Here is a 15,158-nt window from a genome sequence, read left to right as displayed (position 1 = left end):
AATGAGAGTGCGAGCATTAGAGGAAAACATTCCAGCTATATAACAATCCCCGATATTCACTTTGCCATTGGCGTATCATCGTTAAATTTTTTCATACTTGTTGTTGACGGATTTCGCAGAATAAATGTTTGAAAAATCTCAGTTCTGCAAGAGAAAAATCTAATAACCTACTAGTCTTACTTGCTAGTGACCTAATATTTCAATGCCAATATGCATCACAATTCAAATTGTTATTCACTATTCACTTTATCTTAATCAAAACGAATGCTAGGCCCTAAACAGGCATAACAAGTGTCAAAATATAATGCACTTTAAAAGCAAATTTTCACTTTTGAGACACTGAGTAAAACTATCAAAGCACACTTTTAGTTTTTTCACCTACGAAGAATTTACTCTAGAGAGGGTGGGGGGAGAGTAGTCGGTGGTCCTTAAAGACCCATTGCCACTTACCGTGATGCACCGCGGTCACAGATGAATTTCGTGGTCCATGAAATTCGAAGATTCATATATTGAATAATAACTTCATATTAAATCCTTTTCCGACATAGCACTAAGGCACAATAATGATTCTTTTACATTCTTTTACGGCTTTAGGGACTATCTAAGAGTTTATTCAAAAGGTTGGAATCGTTTTTTCAGTGGTGACACGATTCAAAATGTAAACAAATTGTGATGCATCACGGTAAGTGGCAATGGGTCTTTAAGAGTTAAAACTATTTCCTTTGTGAAGTTGCGACTAAAAAGGCATTCAGTGCGTTTTATGCCTCCATTATCTCTTTGATGTTTATCATAGGGCAAAATTACTTGATGCTGATTGGCTAACGAAGGAGGGCTTTTTTCCGTAATTGGGGACCGAAACTGTAAACTTTTCTCTTCCAAAATTGCTTCCCGTTTTGCATTGGGAGACAAAGAACAATAAGAAAACTAAAAAGTTTAAGCGAAAATGAGAACACTAAAAAGAGTACAGGTGTCTGGATAAATGTTTTACGTAAATGGGCCTCGAAAAGGCTACAGTCAAGAAGTCCCAAATGTGTACAACTTCACCAGCTGCAATGTAATAATAATAATAATAATAATAATACTTTATTTCTTAAAAACGCATTTCAAAAACTCAATGCTTTTTACAAGAAGCTATATCATAATAAAAAAGAAATAATAATAATAATAATATTAATAATAAAAAATGTATATATATAAGAGATATACAATATAACATTAATTCTATCACATGACAGGAAGTCAGGTGATCCCATGAGATAGCACAGCGCTTGCGCAAGTCATTGCACGGATTGCGTTCAAAGCAAGTTGTTCTTATAATTTTTGTTAAAGTCTTCAAACGATTCTGGATTAGTCTAACGCAGTTAGTCTAGCAAGAAATCCAGCTGGGATCAACGTAGTTGATACCTAAACGTTGTTGTAAGGTCCTAACGTGGTTAGGAACCGACGTACACTGGTACAATATGGGCGACGAGGCCGGTGAAGGCTCGATTGTGGCGGCCAGAGACACGCCACCTAATGGTGATCATGATGTGAATGGCATGTTTGCCGCATTGCTTGGACAGATGCAAGCAATGAACCAAAACTTCGCTTCTTTCTGTTCAGGAGAAGCCGAAGAGGACAGTGACCAGGAGTCCAGTCGCCATGATCATGAAGCGGGACATGGTGATATAGTCGACGAAGCCCTACAGACACTCATCGACAGTCAGAATGGAGTAAAAACGCCAGAACCCGATGTCTTACAGGACATAGCAGCCGATCTAAATGTAAACGAAAAGACGGATCCTGCTATTCATGAGGGACTGGCGGGCATATTTAATACCCTTGTCAAGTCAAAGATGAGCGAAGAAAAGCTGAAGGAAAAAATGGACAAATATGTTCGTCCAGAAAACATAAAGGACCTACGGGTCCCTAAGGTTAATCCCCTAGTTTGGAACCAGTTGTCGTCCAGCATGCGATCGCAGGACTCAAAATCACAAAAGTCGCAAGGCATTTTGATGGGATCCACCATGGCATCCATCAAAGCGGCAGATCTGGTGATGAAAAAGTATCCTGGTGACCGGGATCTGTTAAAGATCATCACCGACAGTGTAGCCATGGGCTTACAGCTTAATCATGAGGTCAACCTATCAAGGAGAATGGCCATGAAAAAAAGAGCTCCACAAGGATTACGCGTCTCTCTGTAATGTTTCACCCGCAGGGGATGGTGATTCGGAATTTCTCTTTGGCGACTTGTCCAAAATAACCAAAGACATCGCTGAGGCAAACAAGCTGACAAAGAGGGTTCGTCCCACCTCTACAACAACACGTGGGGGTCATCATGGCGGCCACCAGAGCTATGGCTACAAAGGGAATCGCCGATTCCAGCCGTATGGCAGAAGTAAAAACAGTTCTTTTTTAGACCGAGGCCATCCCTCCAAATACAGGAAGGAAAAGGAGGGGACAAGCAACCAACGCCAATAAAGGTATGCCCTGATGTCCATATGTGCTATGATATAGATAAGGACATATTATCATGGTTACTTAAACCTGCTGAGTTTACAGCGGGGAAGCTAACTGAATACCTTTATCAATGGTCTGAATTAACAAATGCCCCATCTATACTTAACATAGTCAAAGGGGTTAAAATTGAAATGATTTACGGTAGTGATATGATTGCTCGACCTAATGCCAGACCTAGTGTTTTCAATCACAATGAACATGTCATTGTTGAACAGGAAATTGATAAGCTAATTAAGAAGAATGTGATTATAGAAACATCTAAAGAACCAGATGACTTTATATCCACTATATTTTTACGACCCAAGAAGGACGGCACGCATCGTATGATTCTCAATTTAAAACAATTCAATGAGTATGTTGTGTATCATCATTTTAAGATGGATACATTGGAGCATGCCATCCAACTTATGAAACCAGGGTGTTACATGGCGTCGGTAGATCTTAAAGACGCATACTACACAGTACCTATTTATAGTTTGCATCAGAAATATCTAAGATTCTGGTTTGATGGCAAGTTCTACCAGTACACTTGCTTACCAAATGGGTTAGCTAGTGCGCCGCGCTTATTTACTAAGCTACTAAAGCCAGTTTATTCGACACTCCGCAGCATGGGGCATGTTAGCTCAGCATATATCGACGACTCTTATTTGCAAGGTGATAGTTTCAGAGAATGCTATAACAATGTTGTTGACACTGTGCGGCTGTTTTCTTCATTGGGGTTTTGTGTACACCCCGACAAATCAGTATTCACACCAACGCAACAACTGGTTTTTCTAGGATTTATTTTAAACTCGAACACGATGACAGTTGTGCCTACTGATGAAAAGAAAGAGAAGATTGTCTTTGTTTGTTCTGTGGTTTTAGCTAAACCTAATCCCTCAATTAGAGAAGTCGCTGAGTTAATAGGAACACTCGTTTCCAACTTCCCCGGGGCTGAATTTGGACCATTACACTATAGGGAACTCGAACAAGAAAAATATTTTGCCCTTGTTCTGTCTAAAGGAAACTATGCCGGGCCCATGAGTTTATCAACGCGTGCTGTCTCCGAGATAAGATGGTGGTTAGATAATGTACAAAATCTCAAACGTGACATTGTGCGCGACAATCCTGACATTGTTATTAAATCGGATGCTTCTAACCTTGGTTGGGGTGCTATATACGGAGAGCAAAAAGCGGGAGGGCGATGGATGTCCTCTGAGGCCACTCTGCACATCAACGTTCTGGAATTAAAGGCGGCCTTTTTTGCACTGAAATGCTTTTGCTCTAACTTAAACAATCAACATGTACGTATCTTTGTCGATAACACCACAGCAGTATCCTACATTAATAATATGGGAGGTCCTAAATCTGTTGTTCTTAACTCCCTTGCCATTAAAGTGTGGGATTGGTGTATCGCTAGGAACCTGTGGGTTTCTGCGGTGCATATCGCAGGAAAACTCAACATCGAAGCGGACGAAAAGTCGCGAAAGTTTAATGACAAACATGAGTGGCGGATTAACGAACAATGTTTAAACGAGATTATCGAATTGTTCCCTACAGTTAACATTGATATGTTTGCTAGCCGGCTAAACAATATGCTTGACGTATATTGCTCGTGGAAGCCAGACCCTGGCAGTAGCCATGTAGATGCGTTTTCACTTAATTGGAATAATTATGAATTTTATGCCTTCCCTCCATTCAGCCTAATCCCGAAATGCCTATCCAAGATAACACAAGACAAAGCTCATGGAATACTGATTGCTCCATTATGGCCAACTCAGACATGGTTCCCAACACTACTACAGCAGTTATATCGACAACCGTGGATCTACGCTCCGAGAATGGACCTACTGCGACACCCGTCACGCAACGAACCACATCCACTGTGTCGGAAACTATGCCTGATGGTATGTCCCTTATCAGGGAACACTATGGAAACTTGGGCATTCCAGCAAACGTTACCGAAGTGCTCTTGGCCTCTTGGAGACCATCCACTCAAAAACAGTACAACACGTACCTCCGGAGGTGGATGGCGTTTTGTAATCAAGGAAAGGTTAATTACCATTCACCAACGGTAAACGACACTCTTAAATTCCTCATGAAACTTTATCAAGAGGGCGTCAGTTACTCAACGCTTAACACTGCACGCTCCGCTTTGTCTACCGTAGTTAATATAAAAGACTTCGGTAACAACCCAATTGTTTCCAGATTTATGAAAGGAATTTTTGAGTTGCGTAAACCCACGCCTAAATACACAGAAATATGGGATGTGTCAATCGTTTTACGTTATCTGTCAGGACTCTACCCTTATGAATCATTAACACTTAAGGATTTGACACTTAAATTACTTATGTTATTGTTACTAGTATCAAGCCAAAGAGGTCAGACAATTCATTTACTGGACATAAACAATCTAGTTACTTCAGAGGACAAATATGTTTTTCATGTACTCGACCATACAAAAACCAGTAAACCAGGAAAGCCTTACGACATACTTCAGATTTGTGCCTATGACATTTACACAAATAATTGTCCTTTAGCATGTCTTAAGGAATACATAAACAAAACTAAGCAGCTTAGAGGAAGCGAAACCAAGTTATTCATCAGCTATGTGAAACCGTTTAAGCCCGTATCTAGAGACACGATCTCCAGATGGACAAAGACTGTCCTTGATAAAAGTGGTGTCGATACTAACGTCTATAAAGCACATAGTACTAGAGCAGCGTCGACATCAAAGGCCAGCAGAGGAAACGTACCAATAGATCAAATAATGGCTAATGCTGGCTGGAAGTCAGCGGAAACGTTTTACAAATTTTACAATAAACCAGTTGAATCTAGTACTAGCATCACGGATGTGGTTTTGAAGATTTGAAACCATATCTACCTATATATACATATATACATATACAGTTGTTCAAGTTCGAGTAATTCTTTCGTAGAAATTAATAAATCAACACTTTGTGTTTACACCATCTTGTATCGTTGGTCTATAAGACATATTTATACACTCTTAATGTGTGCCAGTAATGTTTGATGCATCAACAGCTTTAAAGTCTCATGGGATCACCTGACTTCCTGTCATGTGATAGAATTGGAAAATTAAACGAGACTTACCTGTAAGTTGAAGTTTGATTGAGATTCTATCACATGACATTGGAAGGAAGGAGATCACATGCCCGCTTCTTCCCGCCCTTGTCTATTTATACATTATATCAGCTGGGGTATATAAATGTATATATTTCTGGATTTTATGTTGATGCAACAAACATCGTTTTAAAGAATGACTTGCGCAAGCGCTGTGCTATCTCATGTGATCTCCTTCCTTCCAATGTCATGTGATAGAATCTCAATCAAACTTCAACTTACAGGTAAGTCTCGTTTAATTTTCCAAATATTAGTCATCATAAGGAAAAGTAAACTAGGTAAGAAAACCACAAAAAAGACTAAGAAAATTGTAAAAAATACTATAAATATATATACTGAATGAAACTAACTAAATATTAAAAAGATGTGTCTTCAACTTTGACTTTAAAATATCAACGTTTTGCGAGCTTTTTAGATCTTCTGTCAAAGAGTTCCAAATTTTCGGACCTGCCACAGCAAAAGCTCGATCCACAAAGGTAACTGATCGGGATGCAGGTACTGCACAAAGAGACTTGTGTGACGATCGCAAGTTACGAGTAGGCTTGTAGGCTTGTTCAATCACATGTAGATTTGAACATCGCTGGAAATTCAGCACAACCATCTCAGTCTGGACTTAATCAGTCAAAACGCCGACCAAAACGCCACTTTAAACGGTCTCTTCCTTAGGATTCTTATTCAAACTAAAAACTTTGTTGGTAGAAGCTAGTTTTATGCCCCCTTTTTAATGGTTTTTGACTTGATTTTTTTAGGTTTGTCGTTCTTTCGGTTGAATCACCTTTTTTATTTTTATTTTTTGAAGATTTATCATTTAATTCAGCGGAATCCAAGGTAAACCTTGCAAAATAATTATTGTTTTAAGCTCAGCGATCGATGATATTCTTTTGTACATGAGGTATGATAAACGGATAATCGTATGGTTTCTCGTAAAATTAAGGTTTAATTTCACTTGTGTTTTAAAAGTTTTGAAATTGCCCTTGTTGCTTCGCGACTCGGGCAATTTTAAAACGTTTAAAACACTCGTGAAATTAATCCTTAATTTTACTCTGCGATTACATATACTAATTGTGTTTTATTTTTTGTATTAAACAAATATGCGAAAACAGAAGGAAGATTTTGTCCAGTCACTGATTAAACGATATCAGCAGAATCACTTTCAATCATATGGCCCTTGAAATCAACATTATCTGGCTTCAACAGAAACTTTCAAAACTGACCGCCGATCACCCTTAAAAGTTGAACGGAGGGAATACCCCCTTAATTCAAAGTTACTTAATTCACTTTTAATTCATTTCTAACGCAAATGGATAATTAAATTTAGGAGCTGTTTAAGAAACCTTAAAGTCATATATATATAATTACAGTTGGCGTTTCTTTCTGTAAATCCGCAGCGGTCATCCTGTCATCGAATGTGGTTTTCGCCGGTGAACGTGAGGGTAAACTTATCTGGTAATAAATAGAGCAAATAAGATGATAGATTAAAATGTGGATTATTCAATCTAAGAGATTTGAATTCATTTATCATCGAAATGTTAACCATAGTAGCTGTAATAATTCGTTCATTATAAATCGTCACAGTAAAAAAAAAAAAAAAAAAAAAAAAAAAAAAAAAAAATTATATATATATATATATATATATATTAAATAAAATAGCCCAGATCCTATTTCGTGCGAGGAAGCGGGTGCAGGTGAAGAACCCATCGTAATTTTATAGAGCTTTTTAGTTAACTTATGTTGTTTTATCTGGGCCGTTTGTCATTAAAAAATACAAGTAAGGCAAAAGATGTGATTCATACATTGGTCGTATAGGAAACCCACTCTGCTATTACTCGACTTACATAGTTATCATATAAATTTATCCGACAAATAAAGTTTTTTGTTTGTTACGTACATTTGCAAGTTTCGTTTCAAAATCAATCAACTCCTGTATTTTCTGTTGCAGGTTGGTACGTCCTCCAAGAAGTAATGCTACGTGATGGATCAGACTTCGGTAGGTATCAACCTGAGAAAGTTAAGAACTTAGTGTTATTCATCTAATAATCACGATCACGAATCCACCAACCCACCGACCCACCAACCCACCAACCCACCGACCCACCGACCCACCAACCCACCGACCCACCAACCCACCGACCCACCGACCCACCGACCCACCGACCCACCAACCCACCGACCCACCGACCCACCGACCAAATTAATTACTTTACTTATTATATTATTTTCATTTAAATTATTTAATTATGTAAACTTTTCTTTATTAAATAAGTTTTCTTTGAATTAATTAACTAACTAATTATTAATAAAGAAACGGTAACACTAAACAATGATTTTTCCGTGCTAAAATTAGATCCAATTTGGCTCTCATTTTTGTGTCTACACTGCATATTAATAAGCAACAGACGCTATGCCATCGAGTTTACCGGGATGTACTTCATATCCTATTTAACTAGCAAAAAATATAGTTAAATGACATACGGTATAACTGACATAAAGTTCATCCCGGTGTAAGGGTTGTAAAACTTCGGATTACTTTCGGATCCCACGTGCACAGCCAGCGGCGCATGGCGAGGACAGCCGATATATGTTATCCGAAGTCTCGCGTACTGGACTGTCAACTTAGTTGCTCTGTTTGCGACTGCTTACGACTTTTTATCGACTGGAAAACGTTTGACCAACGTTTCAAACATGATTTGGTAGGATTCAGTGATTTCCATAAGATAATCGCATTCATTTTTGTAGTGAATTTTATCTGTTTTTTGGAACAAGCTAGGCACACAGGTTTCATCGAATATGTGTCAAGTGTTGTATAATTAAAGTGCTTTCAGGTATTTGCATATCTAGAAAGAATTTATCGCAAAAAACGGCGACAGAATTAGTGTGTTTGTGCTACACGAAGCATGTCAACAATGGCGCTTCATAAACGATGATTTTTACGTCGATTTTTACAGAACCGATGCAATGTGAAACTGACTCAGATTTTCACAGTGACAATATTTGAGCCCTTTAAAGGGACAACTGAGCTCCGTAAGCAGAATATTGAGCCCTGAATACCTGCAAGTGAATATTTTACACATACATGATTCAAATATGTTGCTGTATATCTATCAGCAGTAGACACATGTACTCATCGAGTACGTATTTTTTTTGAATGCGTGCTGTTCTATTGTTTTTTAGCTGCATAAAACGCATTGCCTGATTTTGATGTTTCTTCATTCTTTCTATTAATCTTTTATAGAACATGCATCCGAATTATATCCAAACTGAGACTGCTTTAGCTGTTTAAGAGCGACTGCCCAGAAATATCGAGCACGGGGCGGCCACAGTCAAAAAATAAAAGTCCTTCATTTTTGGTCTGTAGACACTATTTGATGAGTTTATGAACGTACTGACAAAATTTTTAGAAGAAGCTACGAGAGATTGCCAGGGGGGGGGGGGGGGGTACGTTATTATTTGGGGGACTTCAAGGGGTGGTCTTAAGAATTTTTTTGTCATTTAAAGATTTCATCTGTCCCCGCCCCTTCTGCCATACAATATGAACGCAGCCTTATTCGAATCGGGATCTTTTTGTCGTAAAGAACAATATCCTTGAAAGCTCATAGAGAGTCTTGATAACGAGTGATTCTCTTTAGTTTATGTCAAATCACAAGATGTTCAGGCAATAAAAAACGTACTGTACCAAACGACGTCACGTCCGGCTCCGCGCAAACTGTTGTTTGTCACGCCATCAGCTCACATAATCCGCTTTGACAGGTTTGACCCCTGCTTATTTACGAAGTAATGCAAACTTTCAAGCTTATACTCAGTATGTGAAAATACTATGTGATAAGCTGGATACCACTAGTGAGGAATAGTAACGTTTATAGAGCATGTTAACAGTCATTTATGATTACTAAGTTTACTACGCACCGATGGAATGCCACCGAGGCAAGCAAGCTGAGTGTCTTCAACACCGGAAATGTAGGCTTAACTTCAACAAATAATCATTTAAAATAATAACAAAGGCCAAACATGCTTAGATAGTCCTTAGATAGGCTAATGTGTGGATTAATAAGCTGTTAAAACTATTTTAGATGACTTTTTTCGCGGCCGTGATCTGTGGTGTGGAGATGTAAACAAACTGCTAATTTGCATATTTACATGGCAAATTTTTCCAACTTCACATGAAGTTTTCATAAGGCCTGTGGAAAAACCCAAACTAATTTTTGTAGTTCGCGTTATTCTATCATTTAAACATTGTACAGCTTGAGTTTTGTAAAAATTGGAGAATGGCCACATGCAAAAAATCGCTTTTATAAATGTGAGGTAAAATCAGTGTTTTACAAGACTGTCAATTACTGTGCTGGAAGAATGCAATTTTTTCTATCTAAAGTTTAGTTTAAAACGTCTAAATTCACCTGGAACAATTGTTAAACACCCCTTTTCTTGAATTCAGTTGCAAATTTGATTGTAACTTGGGTTTTCACTTGGAGCGAGAATGTTTTTGAAAGCGTAATTCGCAGCCGTTTCTTGAGCAATTTTTAGACCGACACGGGGTGAAATCGTTTTTTTTCTCAAAAAAATCCGGATTTTTTACGTAGGTCGAAAAACCGACCCCAGTACGTTCATAAGCTCATCAAATAGTGTCTACAGACCAAAAATGAAGGACTTTTATTTTTTTGATTGTGGCCACAAATTTTCGATTTTGCTCGATATTTCTGTACAGTCGCTCTTAATATAGAACCCATGCAAGAAAAGAAATAACGGCTGTGCCTGCTTTACTGCTTTATTTCGCAAATATGGTGAATTACAGTATGTGGTAAATATGTCCCGGTAACAACAAAACTCAATACAAAAAACAGAGTGATATATATTTCTCAAACTCATTAATAATTCATAAGCTCAGCAACCAATGGATGGGCACTTTTCGGATCATGTGGATGGGTTTTGAAACCTAATGAAAAATCATCTTCATCACCAGTGTTTTAAATATTTTCAGCACTAGTGATATATATATATATATATATATATAGTATATATATATATATAGTATATATTTGTTTGAGAAGAAAAAGTCAAGACAACATTTTTCCCGACAAGCCTGTTTCGTGAATTGTTTCACTCTTCAGGGGAAGATGGTGTTACGATTAAAGACTTTCCTAAGATTATGGCCTCTAGGAAAGTGTTCATCATCAAGATCAGTTACAGCTGCATGAACAATGCCAAACGAATCATTGACAATCATAACAAGCGCATTTTACATCCACCGAGAGACGACAACGACAACGACACCGCAAACAACACAAAGGACAAGAAAACATGCAACTGCCGACAAAAGAACAATTGCACGCTTAATGGCAACTGCCTCCAATCATCAGTTGTATACCAAGCCACCGTCACAAGAAAGGACAACAACACTACCGCAACATACATAGGACTCACAGAAAACGACTTCAAAACAAGATACAGAAACCACACCGCCTCATTCCGCCACGAACAACATAAAAACTCGACTGAACTCAGCAAATACATCTGGACTCTCAAGAACGGTAATATCAGCTACTCCATTTTATGGCGCGTCCTATCTTCAAGCTCCGCCTACAACAGCTCCAGCAAAAGATGTAACCTTTGTCTTAAAGAAAAGTTTCTAATAATTTATCGACCGGAACTCTCATCATTAAATAAGCGCAACGAACTTGTATCTTCATGCCGCCACAGAAACAAAGCATTATTACGCAACAGCTAAACTACATCCACTAATTAATTATGTATACTTTTTCTATATAAATGATAGTAACGAATATTCTTATCATTAAATCCCCTGAAGAGTGAAGCAATTCACGAAACAGGCTTGTCGGGAAAAATGTTGTCTTGACTTTTTCTTCTCAAACAAATATTCTGCTCTACTTCTATCGATGTATTGAGCACTATTTTACGGAAAATTGATTCACAGATTTCTTATATATATATATATATATATATATATACAGCCATTTGCAAAAATTATGGCCGCTTCCAATATATATACATATATATATAAAGCATATCATAAATTATGGGATATCATCCCTGATATTTCTTTCGAGTTGTCTATCACTAGAGCTTTCTGAAAAAAATTTTTAAGAAAGATATTCCGCCGTGTCTGATATACTTTTGATATACTTGTATATATGTTTGAAACGGCCATATTTTTTGCAAATGGCTGTATATATATATATATATATACACCGGATCGCTAAAACTTTGACAATTTAGCGATATATATACATATATATGTATCCCCTTTTTCCTATTGTCTTTCCTTTAAAATCCAAGTAAGACAATAGAAAAAAGGGGAATACATATATATATATATATATATATATCGTTAAAGTGTCAAAGTTTTAGCGATTCGGTGTATACATACATATATATATATATGTATGTATATATATGTAAACTCGATTGCAGAAATGTTGTAGTATACATTTATACATTAATACAAATATCTAATGAGATGCATAATGCAAAATAGCCATTTTCAACGCTTAAAACCAACTGATTTATAATCTGTGCGATATAACAGACAAGAAAAAAATATTTTAACAGTCATTGAATTAAACAAACAATAAATAAAGCGATTTTTCCGTTTTGCAAATCATTAAATATACTGAATAAATTAGATATATGCATAAATGTATAGTACAACGTTTCTGTAATCGAGAGTATATATATTATGTATATCACTTTAAGGCATAGGTTACATCGGCCTCACGGAAAACGAATTCAAAGCAAGATACAGAAACCACACCGCATCACTTCGCCACGATAGACATAGGAACTCTACGGAGCTTAGTAAATACATCTGGACTCTTAAGGACAACGACATCGAACACTTTATTTCCTGGCGCATTCTCTCTTCACACTCGCCATACAACAGTTCCAACAAAAGATGCAACCTATGCCTTAAATAAATTTTTTTAATCATTTGCCGACCGGAACTTTCTACCCTTAACAAACGTAATGAGCTTGCGTCGTCTTGCCGCCATAGAAACAAAGCCCTTTACGCAGTAATTGAACTGTTAGATTTCGCACCGCATAAGTTAGATTAGTTTGATTAGTTCATTATTGTTATTATGTAGATTAATTGGTATATAAGCGATGGTAAAGCATATTCTTATTAAATCCCCTGATGAGTGGGCAACCACGAAACAGGCTTGTAGGGATGAAATTGTAGTTCATTTGTCTTTTTCTTTTCTTACTATATATATATATATATATATATATACACCTAACCATAAGAATTCTGCAACTTTACATATATGTATGTCTTTTGTTTTTCTATTGTTTCGGCTCTCGAGAACAAAAGACATATATATATCTGAAGTTACAGAATTTTTTTGGTTAGGTGTATATATATATATATATATATATATATATACACCGAATCCCTAAAACTATGACATGTTTGAGATATATATATATATATATATATACCCATTTTTCCTGTTGTCTTACCTGGATTTTCAAGGAAAGACAATAGCAAAAAGGGGGATACATATATATGTATATATATCGCTAAATTGTCAGAGTTTTAGGGATTCGGTGTATATATACATATATATATATATACACACCCATTTGCAAAAATTATGGCCGCTTCCAATATATATACAAGTATATCAAAAGCATATTAAAAATTATGGGAAATCATCCCTGAGATTTTTTTTTCTTTCTGAAAAAAATATCATGCAAGAAAGATATTCCGCCGTGTCTGTTATACTTTTGAAATACTTGTATGTATATTTGAAACGGCCATAATTTTTGCAAATGGGTGTATGTATATATATATATATATCTTAATCTACATATTTGTCGTGGGTGTCTCAAAATAGCTAGAATAATTTCCTCTTTCCACCCATTTGCTTCATTTCTCTACCTGTCTCCCCTCCATTACTTACTTTTTATACTTGTATCTACTCTCTACTCTCTACTTACGTAATTACCTTTTTCTTTTCTTTTTATCTTGGACTTACCATGTCTCGAATCTGGGACCCTTGCCGTGATAGTCTAGTGCGTTACTAACTATGACAACGAGGAATTTGCTGACAAGGAGGGTTGGATCTATATTTAATGTTTTTCCCCTACAACTGCTCTACGTATATTAAATCACACAATAAAAACAAGAAAACTCCTTTTCCTGCATGATAAATTATTAGCTCATTAGAGAAGTAATCAGCCAAAAACTCGTGCTTCATATTTCATTAGGGTTTCCAAATACTCAAAATCAATAAAAGCACTCAGCCTACGGCCTCGTGCTTTCAAATGTTTTCTCGTGTTTGGAAACCCTAATAAAACACTCGCACTCGTTTTTGAAATATTACATAACATACTTTTGATGGTGAGTATGATCCCTTGGTTCGTGCCTGATCAATCTACAGATTAAAAATGTAAGGTGTTATTTATGTGTGGTAAAAAAATAACTATTAGCAGAGTTTATAATGAATTATGGAACAATAAATATAAGCTTGCTCTCGCAACAGAAAATAATTTTCTCTTCACGTTTACTTACTTCAAAAATATATCTCCTATTGTCGGCCGCATCTTCCCAGTGTTTCACTAAAAACAAAGGCCCGTTCGATTTATAGTTACGATGAATAGCTAGAATAGCCTTTGCAAAATCCCAGTTTTTCTCGTCCCACTGTCCATTTTCCTCCACCATACTCCATCCTCCGAATTCTCGAATGAGTCTCTTTAATGGTGCATCACACTCCTTGTCAATGGCTGCCAAGTTCATACACGATTTGTAGATGTCTGAAGGTATTTTCATTACTTCATCACTCGCACCGTTGAGTTTGGCTAGCCCTTTTACCAGTTTATCTTTTAAATAGTATCGGAACCACCACGTGTTTTTCACAAGGCCAGTAATGCTGCCATTTCCGTTCAATGGATTTTGTACTCGATATCTTCCACAGGCAAACTCATAGAAGTTCTCACATGGGTCCATGGTCAGGTTCATCGAACTATTAATTTGTTTGGCAGCATTAGCACATTCTGTGGTGTTACAAACCCTGCTGTATTGAGTGTTGGCTTTGTATGTTGTCTTGGCATATCTTGGGGAACGCATCTTTTTTAAACCTCGATCAAGAGTGCTCGTCTTGTTCTGACTTGCTCCTACGTGGATAATGGATATCACCAGTAGGACGACCAAGAAACGAGGACCATGGATTAAAGACCATCGCTTGTTTTCTTGTCTCCCAACGCTGCCACCATTCGCCAGTGTTCCCATCACGACTTCACGACTACACTGATGCTTGCTTCGTGTCTGTTACGATATTAACTCCCCTTCTCAACAAGAGGTTTACCAGAACTGTAGACTGTTAGATCCAGTTGTTGTTTAAATGAGCTTTCTATTAGTTACGTTATCTTTTGTACCGGTAAATCAGACACTTATCTACCTGATGTTTAAAGATTTGTTGAGTACTTTTGACATTTTTCCCGATGCCGTTTTTTTAAATTTGTTCGAAGCCATTTTTTGTTTGTTTAACGGGAGTTACCGCATGCTGTTGTCTTCTTAAACTCTA

The 15,158-nt window shown here is 37.0% G+C and overlaps 1 protein-coding gene and 1 pseudogene across 1 annotated transcript in view; one reads left to right on the top strand and one right to left on the bottom strand.

Moving 5' to 3' along the window:
• Nucleotides 1–14,913, bottom strand: part of LOC116293811 (endothelin-converting enzyme homolog) — a 33,225-nt gene extending 18,312 nt beyond the window's left edge. Inside the window, exons 1-4 of the mRNA XM_031701294.2 lie at nucleotides 14,147–14,913; nucleotides 13,968–14,009; nucleotides 7,511–7,621; nucleotides 6,982–7,065 (exon numbers count right to left, since the gene is read on the bottom strand). Coding sequence (XP_031557154.2) covers nucleotides 6,982–7,065; nucleotides 7,511–7,621; nucleotides 13,968–14,009; nucleotides 14,147–14,863 — 954 coding nt within the window. The 5' untranslated portion in view covers nucleotides 14,864–14,913. The remainder of the gene's footprint in view (nucleotides 1–6,981; nucleotides 7,066–7,510; nucleotides 7,622–13,967; nucleotides 14,010–14,146) is intronic.
• Nucleotides 1,536–2,460, top strand: LOC148905551 (uncharacterized; annotated as a pseudogene).
• Nucleotides 14,914–15,158: the final 245 nt, after the last annotated feature.

The sequence above is a fragment of the Actinia tenebrosa genome, unplaced genomic scaffold (genome assembly GCF_029948245.1).
Source record: "Actinia tenebrosa isolate PJP-AT-01 unplaced genomic scaffold, QUT_ActTen_1.0 PGA_scaffold7__59_contigs__length_16204524, whole genome shotgun sequence".
Taxonomy (NCBI): Eukaryota; Metazoa; Cnidaria; class Anthozoa; order Actiniaria; family Actiniidae; genus Actinia; species Actinia tenebrosa.
Note: the sequence above shows the minus strand (reverse complement) of the source record. Positions and strands in the feature narration are given on the sequence as shown.